This window comes from Anarrhichthys ocellatus, unplaced genomic scaffold, assembly GCF_004355925.1.
Source record: "Anarrhichthys ocellatus isolate YVR2014 unplaced genomic scaffold, GSC_Weel_1.0 scaffold8, whole genome shotgun sequence".
NCBI lineage: Eukaryota > Metazoa > Chordata > Actinopteri > Perciformes > Anarhichadidae > Anarrhichthys > Anarrhichthys ocellatus.
The window spans coordinates 5,953,897-5,971,890 of record NW_022280038.1 but is presented as its reverse complement, the minus strand read 5'-3'; the positions used below and the strand labels follow the sequence as shown (position 1 = coordinate 5,971,890).

General features: G+C 41.2%; 1 protein-coding gene across 6 annotated transcripts in view; it reads left to right on the top strand.

Moving 5' to 3' along the window:
* csnk1g1 (casein kinase 1, gamma 1) overlaps window positions 1–17,994 on the top strand; it is a 31,196-nt gene that overhangs the window by 4,425 nt on the left and 8,777 nt on the right. For 3 of the 6 annotated variants that reach the window (XM_031848206.1, XM_031848205.1, XM_031848204.1), the window contains exons 2-11: window positions 1,524–1,955; window positions 2,780–2,820; window positions 3,718–3,787; window positions 11,359–11,510; window positions 14,811–15,045; window positions 15,154–15,239; window positions 15,534–15,618; window positions 15,785–15,933; window positions 16,044–16,151; window positions 17,495–17,605. In XM_031848206.1, the coding sequence (XP_031704066.1) occupies window positions 1,769–1,955; window positions 2,780–2,820; window positions 3,718–3,787; window positions 11,359–11,510; window positions 14,811–15,045; window positions 15,154–15,239; window positions 15,534–15,618; window positions 15,785–15,933; window positions 16,044–16,151; window positions 17,495–17,605 (1,224 nt within the window). In that variant the 5' untranslated portion in view covers window positions 1,524–1,768. The remainder of the gene's footprint in view (window positions 1–1,523; window positions 1,956–2,779; window positions 2,821–3,717; window positions 3,788–11,358; window positions 11,511–14,810; window positions 15,046–15,153; window positions 15,240–15,533; window positions 15,619–15,784; window positions 15,934–16,043; window positions 16,152–17,494; window positions 17,606–17,994) is intronic. The other 3 variants (XM_031848209.1, XM_031848208.1, XM_031848207.1) reach the window with 1 other exon arrangement.

Sequence of the window (17,994 nt, the reverse complement as noted above, 5' to 3'; positions counted from 1 at the left end):
TGTGTGTGTGTGTGTGTGTGTGTGTGTGTGTGTGTGTGTGTGTGTGTTTATTATCCTGCGTCCAGTGTGTGTGCGTGCTGATAGTCTTCAATCAGGAGAAACACCTCGCCAGGCTAATCTAAACACTGCTCCGCCCGGGATCGGAGCGGCCTACAAATGATTATTTGCACAATGGAAACTGTTGCAGCTCACCGTTTGTCGTTGCCACAAACCTGTTTTATTGCCATGCTGTTCTTCTCATGCTTTTATGTAATAGCAATAGTGCACAGTTGCCCTTGAGAGCAAAACTAGCTGTCTTTGATGCTGAGATCTGTGCAGGCAATACTGAGCATGAGTCATCCGGAAGCCCACACACACACACACACATACTTTTCAGCAGCAGCCTTTCCATGCTCAGGAATCACAGCATTGTCATGCAAACATTAGTGGCTGTTTTAAAAATATTTCTTATTGAAAGCAGAAAAACTTGTTTTTTAATGGGAAACGGTACTTTTTTTTAAAAAATGTGTGTTTTTTTGGTTGTATAATTTAACTTTATCTGCCTGATTTTCGGGCAACATTTTGTCTGCCGCTTGCTTCAGTACGCTAACTTCCTGAAGATGAGTAACAGAATAGGAAGTCCCCAAAGAGGCCTGGGCCTGATAAACATCATATGTCATGTCACACACCAAACTGCATTCATGTTTTATAGTCCATAGTTTAATATGTGCATAATTCTTGCCTGTGGTAGAAGGTTGAACCCAAAAATATGTTTCTGTGTACTTGACGAAAACCGACCCGTGCCCATAAAGTTGAGCTCCGGTGCCTTCGCTAGCAGACGTAGCTTTATGTAAGTGTTTACATAATATTCCTGACTGACATTGTCTGCAGGCTTTAGCTGTGGGTGGTGGAGAGTCTTCAGACTTCTTCACGATCACAAACTATGACTTACGGTTTGTGTTGATGGTCAAACTATTTACTGGTGCTTTCTGTGACCGCTGTGACTTGATGACTATCTCTTTAGCTCAGCAGCGATTTTACAGTGAGCCAGTCCTGCCCTAATGTAGCACCGTCTGCTTGTAAACAGTGAGCGTTTGTATGACTCATGACCTGCAAATGTGAGTTAAACTTGTTATCTTATGGTGAATTAAAATGAAGAGAACCAGATTTTTCAATTCAAATTTCTGGTTTATTGTGTTTCTTTACTTCTTAAAGCAGGAAGGCATGTTTTTTTATTTATTTAAAGTATCTAAAATATCCTCAATGCTTTTAAACATACTTTTAAACTGACTGTTTGGAATTGTAATTTCAGGTGTCATCAATTTGTGGTTGGTGTTTTTATGCTTGTAAGAGCCTACAAGATATTCGTACAGTCCCACCTTTTTGTGAAAGAAGAAGCTCACTGGAAACGATCAGCTTGTAGTTGTGTTTTTAAACCCAATGCATTTGCTGGGTTTCATCAGATTAACATTTGAGACAACTCCATGTTCCATATGATGTTCTCTGTGGAAAGTTAATGTCTTTTCTCTCTGTGTTCGTTGCAGGTCTTCCACCTTCTCCTTCCCGGGACAGATGTTGAGGCCAGAGATCAGCCTGTCCAACAACTGTTAGAGGCGACCGGGTGAGGACGGGGAGGAGTGCCGGTTTTACTCCGCCGGCTTTTGTCTCATGAGAGTGACCGTGCCATCCAGGCACTGCCAGTAACCAGGGCTGTGGCTGTGGTGGGCCCGGCCCAGGAGGCCTTTTTGTACATCACTCCAGGCTCCCGCTGACCTGTGCTGCTCACACCATGGATCAACCGAGAGATAAATATGGCGAGCGGCCCGCCAGGACCACTAAAGTTTCCCAGGGAAGCCGCAGCGGACACTCGTCCCGACCATCTGGCTCCTCCAGCTCCTCCGGGGTTCTCATGGTGGGGCCAAACTTTCGTGTGGGCAAGAAGATCGGCTGTGGAAACTTTGGTGAATTGAAGCTCGGTAAGTAGTTTTAATCATGTGTGAAATGGTTTAATACACAACGGAGCAACTGAGGGAATTTGGAAGTTTTTATGTCACTTCATAAACTGCAGACTAAGTAGTTACACACAGAACCATTGTTAGGTACACCTAACCCAAACTAATGCAACCTTATACAACAGTAAAGAAATGTTCAGTTTTAATTCAAACCGTTTGAGAGAGATATCGATACTTTATGGTTATTTTGAAGGCTGTAGTTTGTGGTGCTGTTGAATTGTATTGCATTATACTGAGGTGTTTCTAATATTGTGTCCACACCCGTTTATATGACTGCAAAGGCGCTGATACTTTGGTTCCATTCCACGCATAACATAAAGCACCGTAAACTAATGATGTCATGAAGAGCGTAAAGCGTGATGACCTAATAACGGAAGCCTGAAAGAATGAATGCTCAAAATATTATCTTTCTTATTTTAGACGGATTTAAACAGGATCATTCAAACCATCAGCGGGAGGTTTGCTTTAAAGGGTTAAACCAAAACCTCTCAAAACTGAACGTTATAACTTCATGACAAAACTGTTTTTTGGGCTGTTGTATTAGAATGCATTGTCTTTAGTGAGGTGTACCCGGCAACTGAGTATATTCAAGGAGAGCTGGAAAAAAGGAGCACGATTGCATCATTTTCTGTTATAGACCTTTTTTTTACGTGGATCTTCCAAAATTTAAAAAGAACACTCAATCAGACACAATCACTTACGGTGTTGCCTATTACCCGGGGAACCTTTTGTAAAGCCTGAAGTGGTGTACTTCATTTTAAAAAGCCATCTTCTCTGTCTTATTCCAGGTAAAAATCTCTACACCAACGAGTATGTAGCTATTAAACTGGTAAGTGAACACTTTCTCTCTCTCTGCATGACTCCATACCTCTGCTGATATAACAATCTCTTGCAAAATGATGGATTAAAAGCTGTTATGCAGGTGCACAATGAAGCACTCTGTCTACTTTATTTAAGTGACGTGTCTAAAATGTTACTGAAATTATATCGTATCCTGTCAATGCTGTGTTCAGACAGGGAAGCTGCTGTTAAGCTTCAAGTAGACACAGACTGCATGTTCTTCATTGCAGTTGATTTCCAGAAATATGACTCTCAGGATGTGCTCGGGTGTCACAGTGAGGAGATGAGATGACTGGAGGTCATGACTCCTGACTCGCGCTTTTATAATTGTTTCACTAGAGAGTAGTAGATACAAAATTACAACACTAAAGTATTAAGTTTGCTAAAGCAGATAGTTCTCAGCTGCTCATAGTACTGTATGGTGTCCCGACACTGATGACATTTTATACAAGTGAGGAATGTTTCAATAAATATGTGTTGAGTTTCTAAACATCAATAAACTGGGGAGACATTTCAGACTTTGGGTGCTTTTATGTGACTGGATTGTCCCTGTGACTAGATTATTATTGAACATTTTTATTCATAAGTTTCCTACACTATCAACTGGGATGTTTGGGTGGAGTGTAACTTCGTAGCTTGGGAAAAAACCTTCAAAATGGCGACTGATTTTAATCTCAGGTGACAGGACATCATTTACACCAGAGCTGCTGGTGGTGTTTGTGCAAAACTCAGGGTTTTATATGTCTTAAGTGCAAGATAAGTCATAAAAATATATCTTTCTACTCATGTAAAGTATCTTTGCTGTATTTTCTTTTGACTGTTTTATTCCAGTTTGTGAGGTTCTTGCTATTAATTGCGTGCTGGTTTGAATGTGTCCGCTGTACAGGAACCAGTGAAGTCGAGGGCACCACAGCTGCATTTAGAGTACCGGTTCTACAAAACACTGGGAACCACAGGTAAGGTCACAGATGTGCTCGCTACTCCCCGTGGTGCGTTTTCTTTTTTTTTTTTTTGTGTGAGACTACATCACGATGATTTGACTGTTTTGGGAGATTAGTCCAGCAGATTGCATCATTTCCACAACAAGTGATTACTCCACTCTGGTTACGTATTGATTTTAAGCTGTGTCAGCAACTCTTTTTAATTTCCAGGACTCTGTGTCCACGAGTGCGCGTACGATGCATAGAGAGCGTGGTGACCTTGCATGTAACGCTTCAATGTGGAAGGTGTTGACATAATGCTTCTTATACACCCGCAAAGCAGATGCAGCAGCTGATTTTTATTTACTTATCCACTGGAAAGACTTGTTAATCGAGGCAGAATGTGCAGGAAGATGTCACCTCTGTTCAGTGTTGCAGTGTAGACTTAATGCACGTGTGTCCAATGTCCATCTCTGATTGAGCTAACGATAACTATTCAGTGACTCGTGTGGGTCTAGTCTGGGTGTGTTGTAACATGTGTGTACATAGTGAACACCTGTGGCTTTTCAAACATAGACATTTCATTTATTTTGGACACTTGCTGGCAGTGAACACAACACTGACATATCACCTTTATTAAGTTGATCATTTTAATTTCAGTGCAGTACTGCGTCTAATGTAGCACTTCATTAGTTCCGGTGTTGAATGACAAATGACTCCAAACCAGATCGATTTTTCTGGTGTCTGTCATCGCTGGTCAAGATCGCTGTGACCTCACGTCTGCTCCGTTCTCGTGAAAGCGATATCTCTGGAATGCCTCGAGGGACATTCTCTAAATTTGGCACAAACGTCCACTTGGATTGAAAAGATGAACTGATTAGAGTCCGGTGGTCAACAGGTTATTGTGACCATAACTCAAGAATGAATATGCTAATTATGCTAATGTCACACAAATGTCTTGCATAAAACGATGAGGTGATGACATTTTGGACAGACGTGGATGTAAACCTCAACTTGGCGGAGGCGGTAATTCTAGATTTTGATCATTTCTTTTTGCACACATTATAGCCAATGGTAACAGTTTATCTACACTGTCTGGTTCATGGTGTTGAACAGTGATGTCAACACTAACCGTACACACACTGAAGTACCTCTTAGTCTTTTTCCAGATCCTCTTATTCTCTTTACTAGAACCATGCCCTTTACATTATTAAGTGTTCAGAATGAAAGACAATGCACCAACGTTGCTTCTCAACCACTTCTCCTTTGACTCAGCTCCCCTGAGAATTTATCAGATTGTCTTAAGAGATCAGTTGAGGTCTGCTGACATATCCTTGTTATAGCAACCACTGACAAGAATCGTGTGAAGATTAAATGATTACAACGGAGAAATAAACGAAGGGCAAACTTTTTTTAGTCTTGGTACGAGAGGAAATGGGTGGGAACGCTCGAAACAATGGAACAATAGAACAATCTTTTTTAATAGTTGTGCGTTGCTCTTCTGGTAAAATGGTTGAAATAATAATGTCTTAACGTTGCACTGATGGTCACATGAATACTCCTAAACTAGAGCTAGTGATTGATAGATAAGTTTGATCAATTTATGAATGAAGGATTTCTTTAAACCGGTTCAATCTGTTCCAGATCAGGGGTGGTCTCAGTCCCAGTTTGGCTCGGAAGATAAAAGCCACGTTTCCTGTGATGTGTGGTCCGACTCCTTGATGTGCTGTTTGGTTATCATATATGCATGTAGGGCTCCAGACTGGGAATATAATGGCTATTGTTTTTGCAAAGGCAAGGGCTGGAAAAGGCCAACTGTGCGGAAACACATTAAATATTTAGAGAGTGGGTCTGCCTCTCCTCGTGCTAACCTGCCTCTGTCCTCTCCTCCAGATGGGGTAACGTGACCTCATTTCTTCTTGGCTGTGCCACATTCCTCTCAGCCAATGTGGTTGTCACAGTGTCTGTGCGACGGGGTCTTTATGAATTAATGTGGTTTTGGCTCAGATGCTCGTTTAGGTGTCGTATCTGGTGCATAACCAACTGTCGCTGGATATTAATGATGATTAGATTAGGAATAAAAGCATCTCCTTGCACATATTCTCCATGTGAGGATATTCATCAGTGCAATCAATTAAGGTTCCCTCGCTGCTTTGGTTTTACATGACGGCAGACTGTGAGGCATCAGTGTGCCGAGGACGGGGTGGTTTTGAAGATCAAGAGAGTTTGTTCAAGGACACCGTTGAGCTCTTAAAGGCATCGGCAGTCAGACCTCATAATGAAACACGACACCAGCTCTGTGACCATTGCAATCCCAAAGAGTAAACATTTCCCACAGTGACACAGCTTACTAGATTTCACAAACATGTAAAGGAAAGGCCGGAGGTCTTACCCTGGATGTCTGTTCCCACTGATGCGAACACTTGGATCATTGTCAAGACTAGAAGTTCTCCCAGAGCAGTGTTTAGTTTGAAAAAAAATAGAGCATGTTGAGAAACTAGAGAGCAGTGTTTTAAAACAGGGGTTCTCCAACTTCTGTAGTTTAAGGCCCACTAGTGAATGTGAGATGTGCGAGGAGCACCTTCCAAAGACAAAAAAATAAACCAGGTGGTAAATGTGTTATGCTACTGCCATTATGAATCCAAATTTAATGTATACAGGGTCATATCTGTTCTCCACATACTTTGGAGCTTTTTTTTATTGTTCAAAACCGTCACTTTTGCGTCACTGCATCAGGAGGAACGTTGGCGAGCTAACGATGACGAAGCATATGTGTCGGGATTCGCGTTGTGAAATTCAAATGTAACTGGGTCATTGAAGGTATGCTTTGTTTGAATCAGTTTTTATTTATTTATATGAATTATTGAGCACATCTAGATTTAAACATAGCTAGCTTTGATAATTACCAAAAATAATTACAACAGCCTAGCTAGCCACAAACTCGCATGCAGTAATCACGGGGGTATCGCATATATATATATATATATATATATATATTTTTTAATATTAGTAAGATAAACACACTCACACCTACAGTATAATTCAGAGTCACGAATTCACCTAACCTGCATTTCTTTGGACTGTGGGAGGAAACCCACACAGGCACGAGGAGAACATGCAAACTCCACACAGTCATCCCAACACATCATCTCTGTGATGTTTTCTTCCCATTAAAAAAAACGCACATGATGGTGCCGACACACACAAAGAAATCGCCGTTTTTAATCTTTTATGTAACATTATCATTTTGTTAAGCATCTACATGGGGAGGTGGCGTGGTGTTGCTCTGGCATTAAGCGTCTCTTTTATGGTGACGTATAATGTATTAATAACGGAACTACTACTACCCGATGGTCACCATGAAGCTCATCCAAGCTCAGGACCAAGTCCAGAGAAACAACAGATCTTTGACAGCTGCTTGAGAAAATGCACACACAGAAAGTCGTGTGCGGGGACATTTGGGCGAATGCATTTCAGTCGGGCTTAGAACCAGTTTCATTTATTCACTCATCACACATCCATCAAATTCATCTTGTTGTAAAGGATTGCAGCCAGCCCCTCTTTAGATGTCGGTAATGCATATGAAAACGTATTCTTTTGTCCTTTTACACAAGACAAATTGACAGAGCTGATGCATTTGTGAAAGTCTGCATAAAACCTTAGTAGTCGTGATTTATATGCCGATGTTTTATTCTCTTCGGATCACAGACTTCTTACTCTGAGTAATGACATGAGTGTATTTGAAATATCTTCATCCAATAGGTGTATTCTACCACTAAATACAACTGCATATTATATACCTGTGAAGGATATTAAGTCCATTACATTAGTAAAGCTAACTCTTAACTAACTTTAAATATTATGTCTGTGGAGAATGGAGCGTCGGTCTGTAAGGTTTGAGCAGACATCATCCCCAGCATGAACTAAATTAGATAAAAAATCCGATGTGTTCTGTAGTAGGAGTATAGTTATAGTTGCAACCGCTGTCTTTGTTAGTCCAGGCCACGTGTTGTTCACTTGCAGCAATGTAGAAATGTCTTGAAGACCAAGTCGGAGCTACACCCATGAAAAGCTCTCATTATGTTTCAGAAAAGTGGACGAGAGAAGTCCAAAGTGGTAGCTTCCATCAATGTTTGCGTCTTCCTGTACAATTAGAGTACTCTCTACAGTACAGGACACACGGATTCTCTTCTGAGGATAATGAAGGCTCTGGGATTCCCTTTGCTCGTAAAAAGCTTGACTAACCATTCCACCGTTTTCAATTCAACAACCGTTTATCCATTTATTTACAGCACATCTCCAATCTGACACATTTTTAGGCCTCCCACAGGCACCCGGGGTTCCTATGGTACAATTAGCAACCCACAGAACTGCATGATGGTGTCCAGAAACACAAGATGGAGCGCAGCATGACTCCTACATGCCCATATGCTCGCTGACAGCATTCACGCCACCTTTCAAGCTGCGGTGTATTTCTTATTACCGAGCTTGCAAGTCAAAAAGCATTATTCAGTATAAATTCATATTTCAGAATTAATATTTAACTTTCTTGTGATCAGTCTCTTCTTAAATTTCTTTAAAAAAATAATGGTTTTTAAGGCAATTTGGTCCATTCACTAAACTTGATTGTGCTATCTTATTGTGCTCCTTCGTCGTCACAAGAAACATGAATGAACTGAGCAGCATACAGTACAACTAAAATATTTGCAGGCAGCCTGTCCATCATTGTCTCCTGTATGTGTGCAGAATAAAAACAATTAATCTTCAGGCTTGTAGATAGACTGAGAAATAGTGACGGTGTTAGTCAGAAATATGTACCAGCCCTATAGGGAGGTACGAAAAGGAATTACAAATTGTTTAGTCTCAAAACGGCTCTGATCAATATTTTTATGTTTAACAATGGATGAAGTTATTACATATAATGTGAAAGGTGTTGCCCAGAATATTCCCTCAAAGTTCAGTTCAGTTCTCCAGTTGTAACTTCTCAAACGTCAGCTTATTGTTTGGGGTTTTTTACGGCCGGCAACTAAACTGTTTTCATTCACTCTCGCACCCTAGAAAGAAAGTAAATATTGGACTATGCTTTCTAATGCTGCTTTATGTTGCAGGATGTGTAAAGCACTGGCGGAGCAGCTAATATGTTCATATCAACTTTATGAAGTGATAACATGTGAATGTTGTGTTCATTGGCACCTGGTTATGTTTTAATGAGGGGGAGCAAACTTGGAAAGATGCGTAATACTCTGGGGCTCCTACCCCTGAAAAAACCCACCTAACCTCTTGGATTAACCCTCCACAACATCCCAAATATTAAAATCACCAGGGCTAATCATGGGGCTAAACCGTCATGAGCATCCCATCTCTACAGCCCAATCCCGTCTGATCAGCGAGGAACTGTTTGGTGAGCTGGCTGGCAAAGTTAGCTAACGTTAGTTCTCAAATCAGTTTAGCATTTCGGCAACAGTTCAATCCCTTTTAGCTACTTTGAGCTAATTTCAAATTTGCCTGATGTCAGTGGGCCCAACCAGGTTCATTCAACATACGCTAGCCTATCTTTTCCTCTGCTCAATTTTTAGTGCATGATCACAGTTAAACTTCATTGCTTCTTGTTACTTAGCTTTGTGAACTCCTGTGTGGATTGACAGAAAATGCATGCTGTGGCAAACAATCAGCATCGTGTTGGACAGAACCACCTCCAGGATCCTCCAAAAACCTTTTTTCAGTTGCTGAAAATAGTAAAATTATCATTGATTCCTCCTCAAATATATATACGCCCGCTTGTTTTTTTTTTTTTATTTAAAGACAAAGGTCGTGTAGCAAAACTATAACTTTGCTCCCTCTAATCTCCAGAAGACTTTTTGTCATTTCGGAAACTGCAGATAAAGTTCTGGCCTTTGGATCGGGGAAGTGAAAGGCAATCGGGACGTCCCCACTACTTTCAACGATCATGCAATTATATTATTTCCAAGGACTGAGCACAGCTGAAGCAGTCTGATAGAGCAAGGTCTGTATGATTGAAGCATTTCTCTGAAGTTTCTTGAGGGGACCTTTTTTAATAGGACTGGCTGGCAGTAATGCAGGGGCAAACTTTGACTCATTCATCCCCTGAAGGTAATTAACAGTTTGACCTGATTTCCTGTTCTTTGAAAGTTAAGTTCAGGATGTGGTCAAGAAGATTATAAATAATCTCCAATTCCAAATAATTACAATCAATAGGAGTTGTATGTGCATAAAACATGAAATCCTGCAAAACATTAGATTAGATTTGTGTGCAGGACGGGGAGGCTTTTCTTATGAATTTAGAAATCCGCTTATTACAGTTACCTGCTGGAATAAAGGAAACATTTGCTGTCACGCTGAAGATATTTCTCCTGCTGTGAGAAGGATTGGCTCAAACGCACGATATGCAATATATATTTGTTTTGCTTTTGCAACAAATTAAAACAAACAAATTAAAACAAATTAACTTGTTTATTGTTAAATGGGAACCCAGAAGGGCAATGAGGCAAAGTGCTTTAGTTCAGCTGAGAAGCTTTGGTTGCAATGATACGAAATATCCGCTAAAGTAAAAATAGTATTGATTTCACCTCCGTTATTTGTGTTTCTCAGCACGTGTGCATGTATGATGTGACGGTTGGTCTTTTTGCCATTTGTCCCGCCTCTCCTCCACTGTGATTGGACGGCTGTTTTAAAAGTGCCAGTGTTGGAGTGAAATCTTGGACCAAAAGTTTTACCCCAAAAACTCCAAACATGCAACGGTCGGAGCAGAAAACATAATCGGAGCCTTGTCACGCTGATGGAGGAACAATTGCAGTTTTAATATTGCAGTTTATTGCCACGGCCATACAATGAGCTTTGAGTCCCACATCGCCAGCATTAATAACAACCCATACGAAGGAGTATATGTGGCAGAGCACTGGCCCTGTTGCATTATTACTGTTGCATTGGACCGACCTCACAACGCTAAACTGCACTGTGACAAGAAGTGAAATAGGAGCCGAGGTGACAGATGGAAGGGCTTTCAGAGCAGTTGGAGTGAGTAGAGCAGAGAGGATGTGATTCAGTTGGGAGGATGTGATATGATGAGCCAGTGAAAAGATTAGTTTTCAGCCTGCACTAGAGGAGTGACAGTTTTATTTGCAGGTGTTGTGTTTTACTTTCAGGTTAATGTTTACCTTGCAGCTCTCTCTGCTCAGTAACCTTGTGGTGCTCCTCCTCCTATCAGACCAGTTTGAGGCCTCTTATGGTTCACCCTGGACCCAACTTAGAAATATCATTTGTCAAGGGAGACGAGAATAATAAACATACCACCCCAACTCTCTGAACTCACACTTGTATATTCAACTAAAAACCCCTGAAAGGCATATTCTACTTTTTTCCCCATCTACTAACCAGTATTTTCTTTTTCTCAACAGATTTCTTTCTACTATTATACTATACTACTACTACTACTATAGCTATTAAAAATCATCTTGAATATGTTCGATGTACTTGTAAATGTCTAGTTAAACAAAGACGTGGGACTACAAAAACAGTCGTGAGGACATGTACAGCTGTGTCCACTGGGATGTTCTTGTAGACCTAATCTCTTTCTGCTTGTGTTTCAGCTGAAGGCGTGCCCCAAGTGTTTTACTTTGGGCCATGTGGGAAATACAATGCTATGGTTCTGGAGCTGCTAGGCCCGAGTCTAGAGGACCTCTTTGACCTTTGTGACAGGACCTTTTCACTGAAGACCGTCTTAATGATAGCGATTCAGCTGGTGAGTTCAACACATTTTATGACACATTAAGTTGTTTTAAAATAGCTTCCACTTCTTATGAGTTACCCAACACTTCCTGCATGTTTCATAATAAAAGCCTTCCAGGGTTTTGAAGGGATTCTGCTCCCTGAATCAGTGGATGGGTTAAAATGTGGGTTTTAAACAGGTGGAGGAACTTTGAAAAAATAAAATAGTTCCTAACACAGTCCAGTTAATTTGCTGGAGCTTTAAAGCTAATCTCACGGTCTTTCTTTGCAGTTTGCTCAGTTGACAACTGAACAAAAAGTGAGATGCAGTTGAAAGCTGTGGAAAGAGCTAGTAAGTGGACCTGGAGTCGAGAGTTAAAGAAGCATATTGCGTTTCCTTTAACAGCAGCAAATTTAAATGGCAAAAAAGAGCTACTAAATATGATCTGTGAAGTGAATCGAGGAACGAAATATTTGAGATTTTACAGCAGTTGAACATGCGTCCCAGAATGCCTCGTACAAAATACATATTTTATTTTTAATAAACTGCTTGTATTGCTGCTTTACAGTCTCAATAAATTACAGTGGGTACGGAAAGTATTCAGACCCCTTTAAATTTTTCACTCTGTTTCATTGCAGCCATTTGCTAAAATCAAAAAGTTCATTTTATTTCTCATCAATGTACACTCAGCACCCCATCTTGACAGAAAAAACAGAAATGTAGAATTTTTTGCAAATTTATTAAAAAAGAAAAACTGAAATATCACATGGTCATAAGTATTCAGACCCTTTGCTCAGTATTGAGTAGAAGCACCCTTTTGAGCTAGTACAGCCATGAGTCTTCTTGGGAATGATGCAACAAGTTTTTCACACCTGGATTTGGGGATCCTCTGCCATTCTTCCTTGCAGATCCTCTCCAGTTCCGTCAGGTTGGATGGTGAACGTTGGTGGACAGCCATTTTCAGGTCTCTCCAGAGATGCTCAATTGGGTTTAGGTCAGGGCTCTGGCTGGGCCAGTCAAGAATGGTCACAGAGTTGTTCCGAAGACACTCCTTTGTTATTTTAGCTGTGTGCTTAGGGTCATTGTCTTGTTGGAAGGTGAACCTTCGGCCCAGTCTGAGGTCCAGAGCACTCTGGAAGAGGTTTTCTTCCAGGATATCTCTGTACTTGGCCGCATTCATCTTTCCTTCAATTGCAACCAGTTCAGTCCCTGCAGCTGAAAAACACCCCCATAGCATGATGCTGCCACCACCATGTTTCACTGTTGGGATTGTATTGGGCAGGTGATGAGCAGTGCCTGGTTTTCTCCACACATACCGCTTAGAATTAACGCCAAAAAGTTCAATCTTTGTCTCATCAGACCAGAGAATCTTATTTCTCATAGTCTGGGAGTCCTTCATGTGTTTTTTGGCAAACTCTATGCGGGCTTTCATGTCTTGCACTGAGGAGAGGCTTCTGTCGGGCCACTCTGCCATAAAGCCCCGACTGGTGGAGGGCTGCAGTGATAGTTGACTTTGTGGAACTTTCTCCCATCTCCCTACTGCATCTCTGGAGCTCAGCCACAGTGATCTTTGGGTTCTTCTTTACCTCTCTCACCAAGGCTCTTCTTCCACGATTGCTCAGTTTGGCTGGACGGCCAGGTCTAGGAAGAGTTCTGGTCGTCCCAAACGTCTTCCATTTAAGGATTATGGAGGCCACTGTGCTCTTGGGAACCTTGAGTGCTGCAGAAATTCTTTTGTAACCTTGGCCAGATCTGTACCTTGCCACAATTCTGTCTCTGAGCTCCTTGGGCAGTTCCTTCGACCTCATGATTCTCATTTGCTCTGACATGCACTGTGAGCTGTAAGGTCTTATATAGACAGGTGTGTGCCTTTCCTAATCAAGTCCAATCAGTTTAATTAAACACAGCTGGACTCCAATGAAGGAGTAGAACCATCTCAAGGAGGATCAGAAGAAATGGACAGCATGTGAGTTAAATATGAGTGTCACAGCAAAGGGTCTGAATACTTATGACCATGTGATATTTCAGTTTTTCTTTTTTAATAAATTTGCAACAATTTCTACATTTCTGTTTTTTCTGTCAAGATGGGGTGCTATTAATGAGAAATAAAATGAACTTTTTTGATTTTAGCAAATGGCTGCAATGAAACAAAGAGTGAAAAATTTAAAGGGGTCTGAATACTTTCCGTACCCACTATATACATGATTTTATACGCACAATGCCTACAAAGGTCCATGGAGCAGGTGGGCTACCAGTGCAGAGTCTGCAAATTATCAGTGTGTCAGTCCACACGCACTATTGCTCAGAGTCGGGTAGGCTGTCAAAAAGAGCAAAGCCATCACTGAATCTCATTAGGTTTGAGCAGCTCAGATGGTGGTCTTTCAGCTTTTCGTCGCCTCAGACATCTCAAAATTTCTAGCATTTCAATTTGTCAGCACAAAATCTGCAGTGCTCTTGTAATGCAGATAGCCCCTGCAGATTGGTAAGGAAACCAGCACAACATAAGCACGATGTTGCAGAACAGAGAGAAGCCAAAGTCTGCGCCTCAGCCAATCTCTCCCCTGTGTTTATGACGTCGGTCTCCTTTTATTTTTTTGGCACAAGTGAGTGATCCCACAGTAAGTGCAGTGAGCTCCTACACAAGCTCCTTTTCTTTGGGAGTGTTTCAGGATCCTTCAAGATCAAACCCTAGTAAATGATTTTATAACTCTCACCATAACTTATTCTTCCCTTTGTGTTTGAGCTGCTCTTACAAATTGGAAGATGACTGCTATGAGCTCTTGGTTAAGATTTACATTAATAAACACATTGTCGTTCAGATCCTAATCACTGGTGCTTTCTGAGTCCTAAGTCCCAGCAGGACGGTTTTGCATCTCAGTTGGTGGCTTGAAATTCTGGCTCAACAGCAACAGAAGCTTTTGTTGTGTGATGTAACGGATCACTGTGGTAGCTGTGCAACATAGGGCTTAAGCAAATAGTGAATCAATCATCAATCAATCAGCATAAATTACTATTTTATAAATGCTTTCTCACCCAGTTTGCAATGCAGGGTTTCTGATCTGCATTTGTAGTCTCCTCGCTGAAATGACTCCGGCGAGATCGCTCGAGTCTTTTTCCCAGACTTGAGAAATCTCCTTCCAGAGTCAATGAGGACATCGGTAAAAACGCTGGCAGTCTATATCACTCTGCTCTTGAAAAGAGTGACATATTGTAGCAGTCAACGGTCATTAAAATATCAGTTTTGAGTAAATTTTGACATCTTGACTACGCTTTGCACACTTTTAGGCCTGTGTTGCTGTTTTTTGCTGACTCTGCTGTATTCTTTCTCAACAGATTTCTCGAATGGAGTATGTGCACTCTAAAAACCTCATCTATAGAGACGTGAAACCTGAAAACTTTCTCATCGGACGGCAAGGGAATAAAAAGGAACACATCATCCACATCATTGACTTTGGTTTGGCCAAAGAGTACATCGACCCCGAGACCAAAAAACACATTCCATACAGGGAGCATAAGAGCTTGACTGGCACTGCCCGATATATGTCCATCAATACACATCTAGGCAAAGGTAAGATGAGTTTGGTTCTGTTGTCCTGACATGTTTATTATGTCTTGTGGATTGTTGCTTTATTCTTGAGGTTTCTCAGTGAAACGTTATCAAATCTTGTTCATGTAGAGCAAAGCCGGCGAGATGACCTGGAGGCCTTAGGCCACATGTTCATGTATTTCCTTCGTGGGAGTCTACCATGGCAAGGTCTAAAGGTATGTTACACCATCAGTCTGATCTGATAATTATTATTGTTTTATTTGTAGTTCTTTATGAACACTTTGAGAATGTATTGAAAGTCTGTCTTGTGTGACAATGCGAGTATAAAGACTTTAGTTATCAGTGTTTTCTTTGCTACAACCAAAGAGAAATAAGAAGTGATGGTATGAAAAGTAGATTAACCAATTCTGCATCAAGAAACAAGAACATCTGAAGAACTAGTTTTGGCATATTTCTGATCAGACATCAGAATCGGGTCATATGTCTTTCCGTTTTTGATTCTCCTGCAGGCCGACACGTTGAAAGAACGATACCAGAAGATTGGAGACACAAAACGAAACACTCCCATCGAGGTCCTTTGTGAGAACTTCCCAGGTACGCTGATGACGGCTGTAATGTAGTTATGGGTCACGCTGGAAAATGATCACATAGAGATAAGCTGTGATTTTACCGAGACCTTTCCAAATGAAATGTCATCCCAATATATAATTAGAATCCATATTGAAGGTTAAACCGTCTTTTAAATACTTGTTTAATTCAGAGGAGATGGCCACCTACCTGCGATATGTGAGACGGTTGGACTTCTTTGAAAAGCCAGACTATGAATATCTGCGGACTCTGTTCACTGAACTGTTTGAGCGAAAAGGATACACCTTCGACTACACTTACGACTGGGTTGGCAGGCAGATAGTAAGTAACGCACGCAAACGACTCACGGATACATTTGGAGACGGTCAACAATTCTTTTCAGTGAGCTGCTTGACGGTCCAGAACTGAACTGGTTATTATCCCCCCCCCAGCCCACACCAGTGGGGTCTGTCCATATAGACTCTGGAGCGTTAGCTGTGCCGAGAGAGAGCCATCCTCACAGAGACCGGCCCTCACAGCACCCACCAATCAGAAATCAGGTATGCCAGGTTTTGTTCAGAGTAGTGGGAGTGTGTGTGTTCCAGGCTTTTGTTCCAGTGAAAGCAAGGGAGGCAGTGCATTACAACCGGAAGTGTATGTATGAGGTAAAACACCGATTCCCCTGCTTGCATCTGACCTCTGAATAAAGGAAACTAACACAAGATCTTGAACAATACAGGATTCTGCAGTTATCAGGACTCGTGTGCATGAAGAGTTTCAAAGCTTTTATGAAAACTATTCTGATGAGATGTATTTGTTTTTTTTAAAGAGGGATAATTACAATAAGATGATTTGTCATATATTTTGTCAAAACACCATTAATCCCAATTATCTCTATAATCCTGTTTTGGTTGGCTGTTGAGTATTTCTAAATGAATTTCTCTGATTAGCAGCAGCCCACAAAGATAACTGAGATGATGCTTTGTAGTCATTCACATACTGTACTACATTGACATTAGCGCCGGGCGATATTTATATGATGATTTATAGTCTCAGTGAAATATTATTGTGATTCAATCATACATCGTCATACACAATTGCGTCATCTAAATTGATGTGTCAAATATTTAATTCACACAGGAGAAAACTGGCTTCACCATGTGGTTATTTCCAAATACACTATTCATTTATTGATCCGCCAGATAACGGGCTATTTGGTGATTTATATCGTTACCAAGATTTGAAATGACCTCTATCATGATAGAAGACTTATCGCCCAGCCCTAATTGAAATGAGAAAGTGAAGGACTTGATTTCTTCACCAGATCGATGGAACAGGTGAGACCGTTAGAAAATGTGCTCGGGATTAATTAAGGATATTTCTGGCCAGCGTTTTCGAGGGACTGCAGTTCTCCCCCCCCCCCCCGTTGCTCATGTTTTAGTTCGTCTTGCTCCAGATGTGGTGCGGGGGGGAATAGGAACGTTTCTGCCAATCAAGGATTACAGTAACTCTTGTTCAGTGCTCTCTTTATCGCGCTTGTGTGAACTGCTTTGGTTTATATTGTTAATATAAACAAACAAACAAACAGATTCTTTCATAGATAATTTAGATTTATTTTGTGTGTGATGTGATGAGATTGAGATGTAAGGGCTTACCTCCATTTGGCTTCAGGCTCATTAGTTTCTATTTCAGTTCTTTGGCTGAAGCTTTGATTTTGATTCACTCTTTTATTTTGTTGCTTTTTTTTTTTTTTTCTCCATTTCTCATGCTGCTTTGCATGGTACCTGGCCACGCACACCCAACTATCCATCTCTCCTAACGCGATTATCCCGCCACCCTCTCCCATCGCACCCACCTACCCCACTTCCCCTCCCATCACCGACGCCCCCCGACTCCTGAGCAGACAGCGGTCTCAGATCGACGAGGAGCATGGGAGGTACAGCCCACACGCCAAGCAAACTCCTCCTATCTGACCTCCCACCTGGCAGCGGACAGGCACGGGGGCTCAGTGCAGGTATACACCCCTCACCTGATCAACCCCCCCCCCCCCCAAATTTCGATGGAGTCAGATCTGTCTCATAGGATCTAATCCACATATTTCTTTATCATTTGAATACTTTGAACCAGACTTCACTGGCAAGTTTGGCATTTACAAATCGTGATTCTGCATTTTTAAGATGTGAAGATATAAAACTTAACTGTCGACCCTTTAAAAGAAATTGTTTTTAAATTATTTTCCTGAAAACGGAATGAAATTACAGCTCACAATTGATCTGAAAAAATGGTGTTTCCAAAATATCGGTATTTCAAATTTCCGTTACCATTTCAATGGCAGTTGGCAGACATTTTACCTTGTATTTTAGCCTTGTATGTGAGACAGATCTACAACCATGTACACCCCCC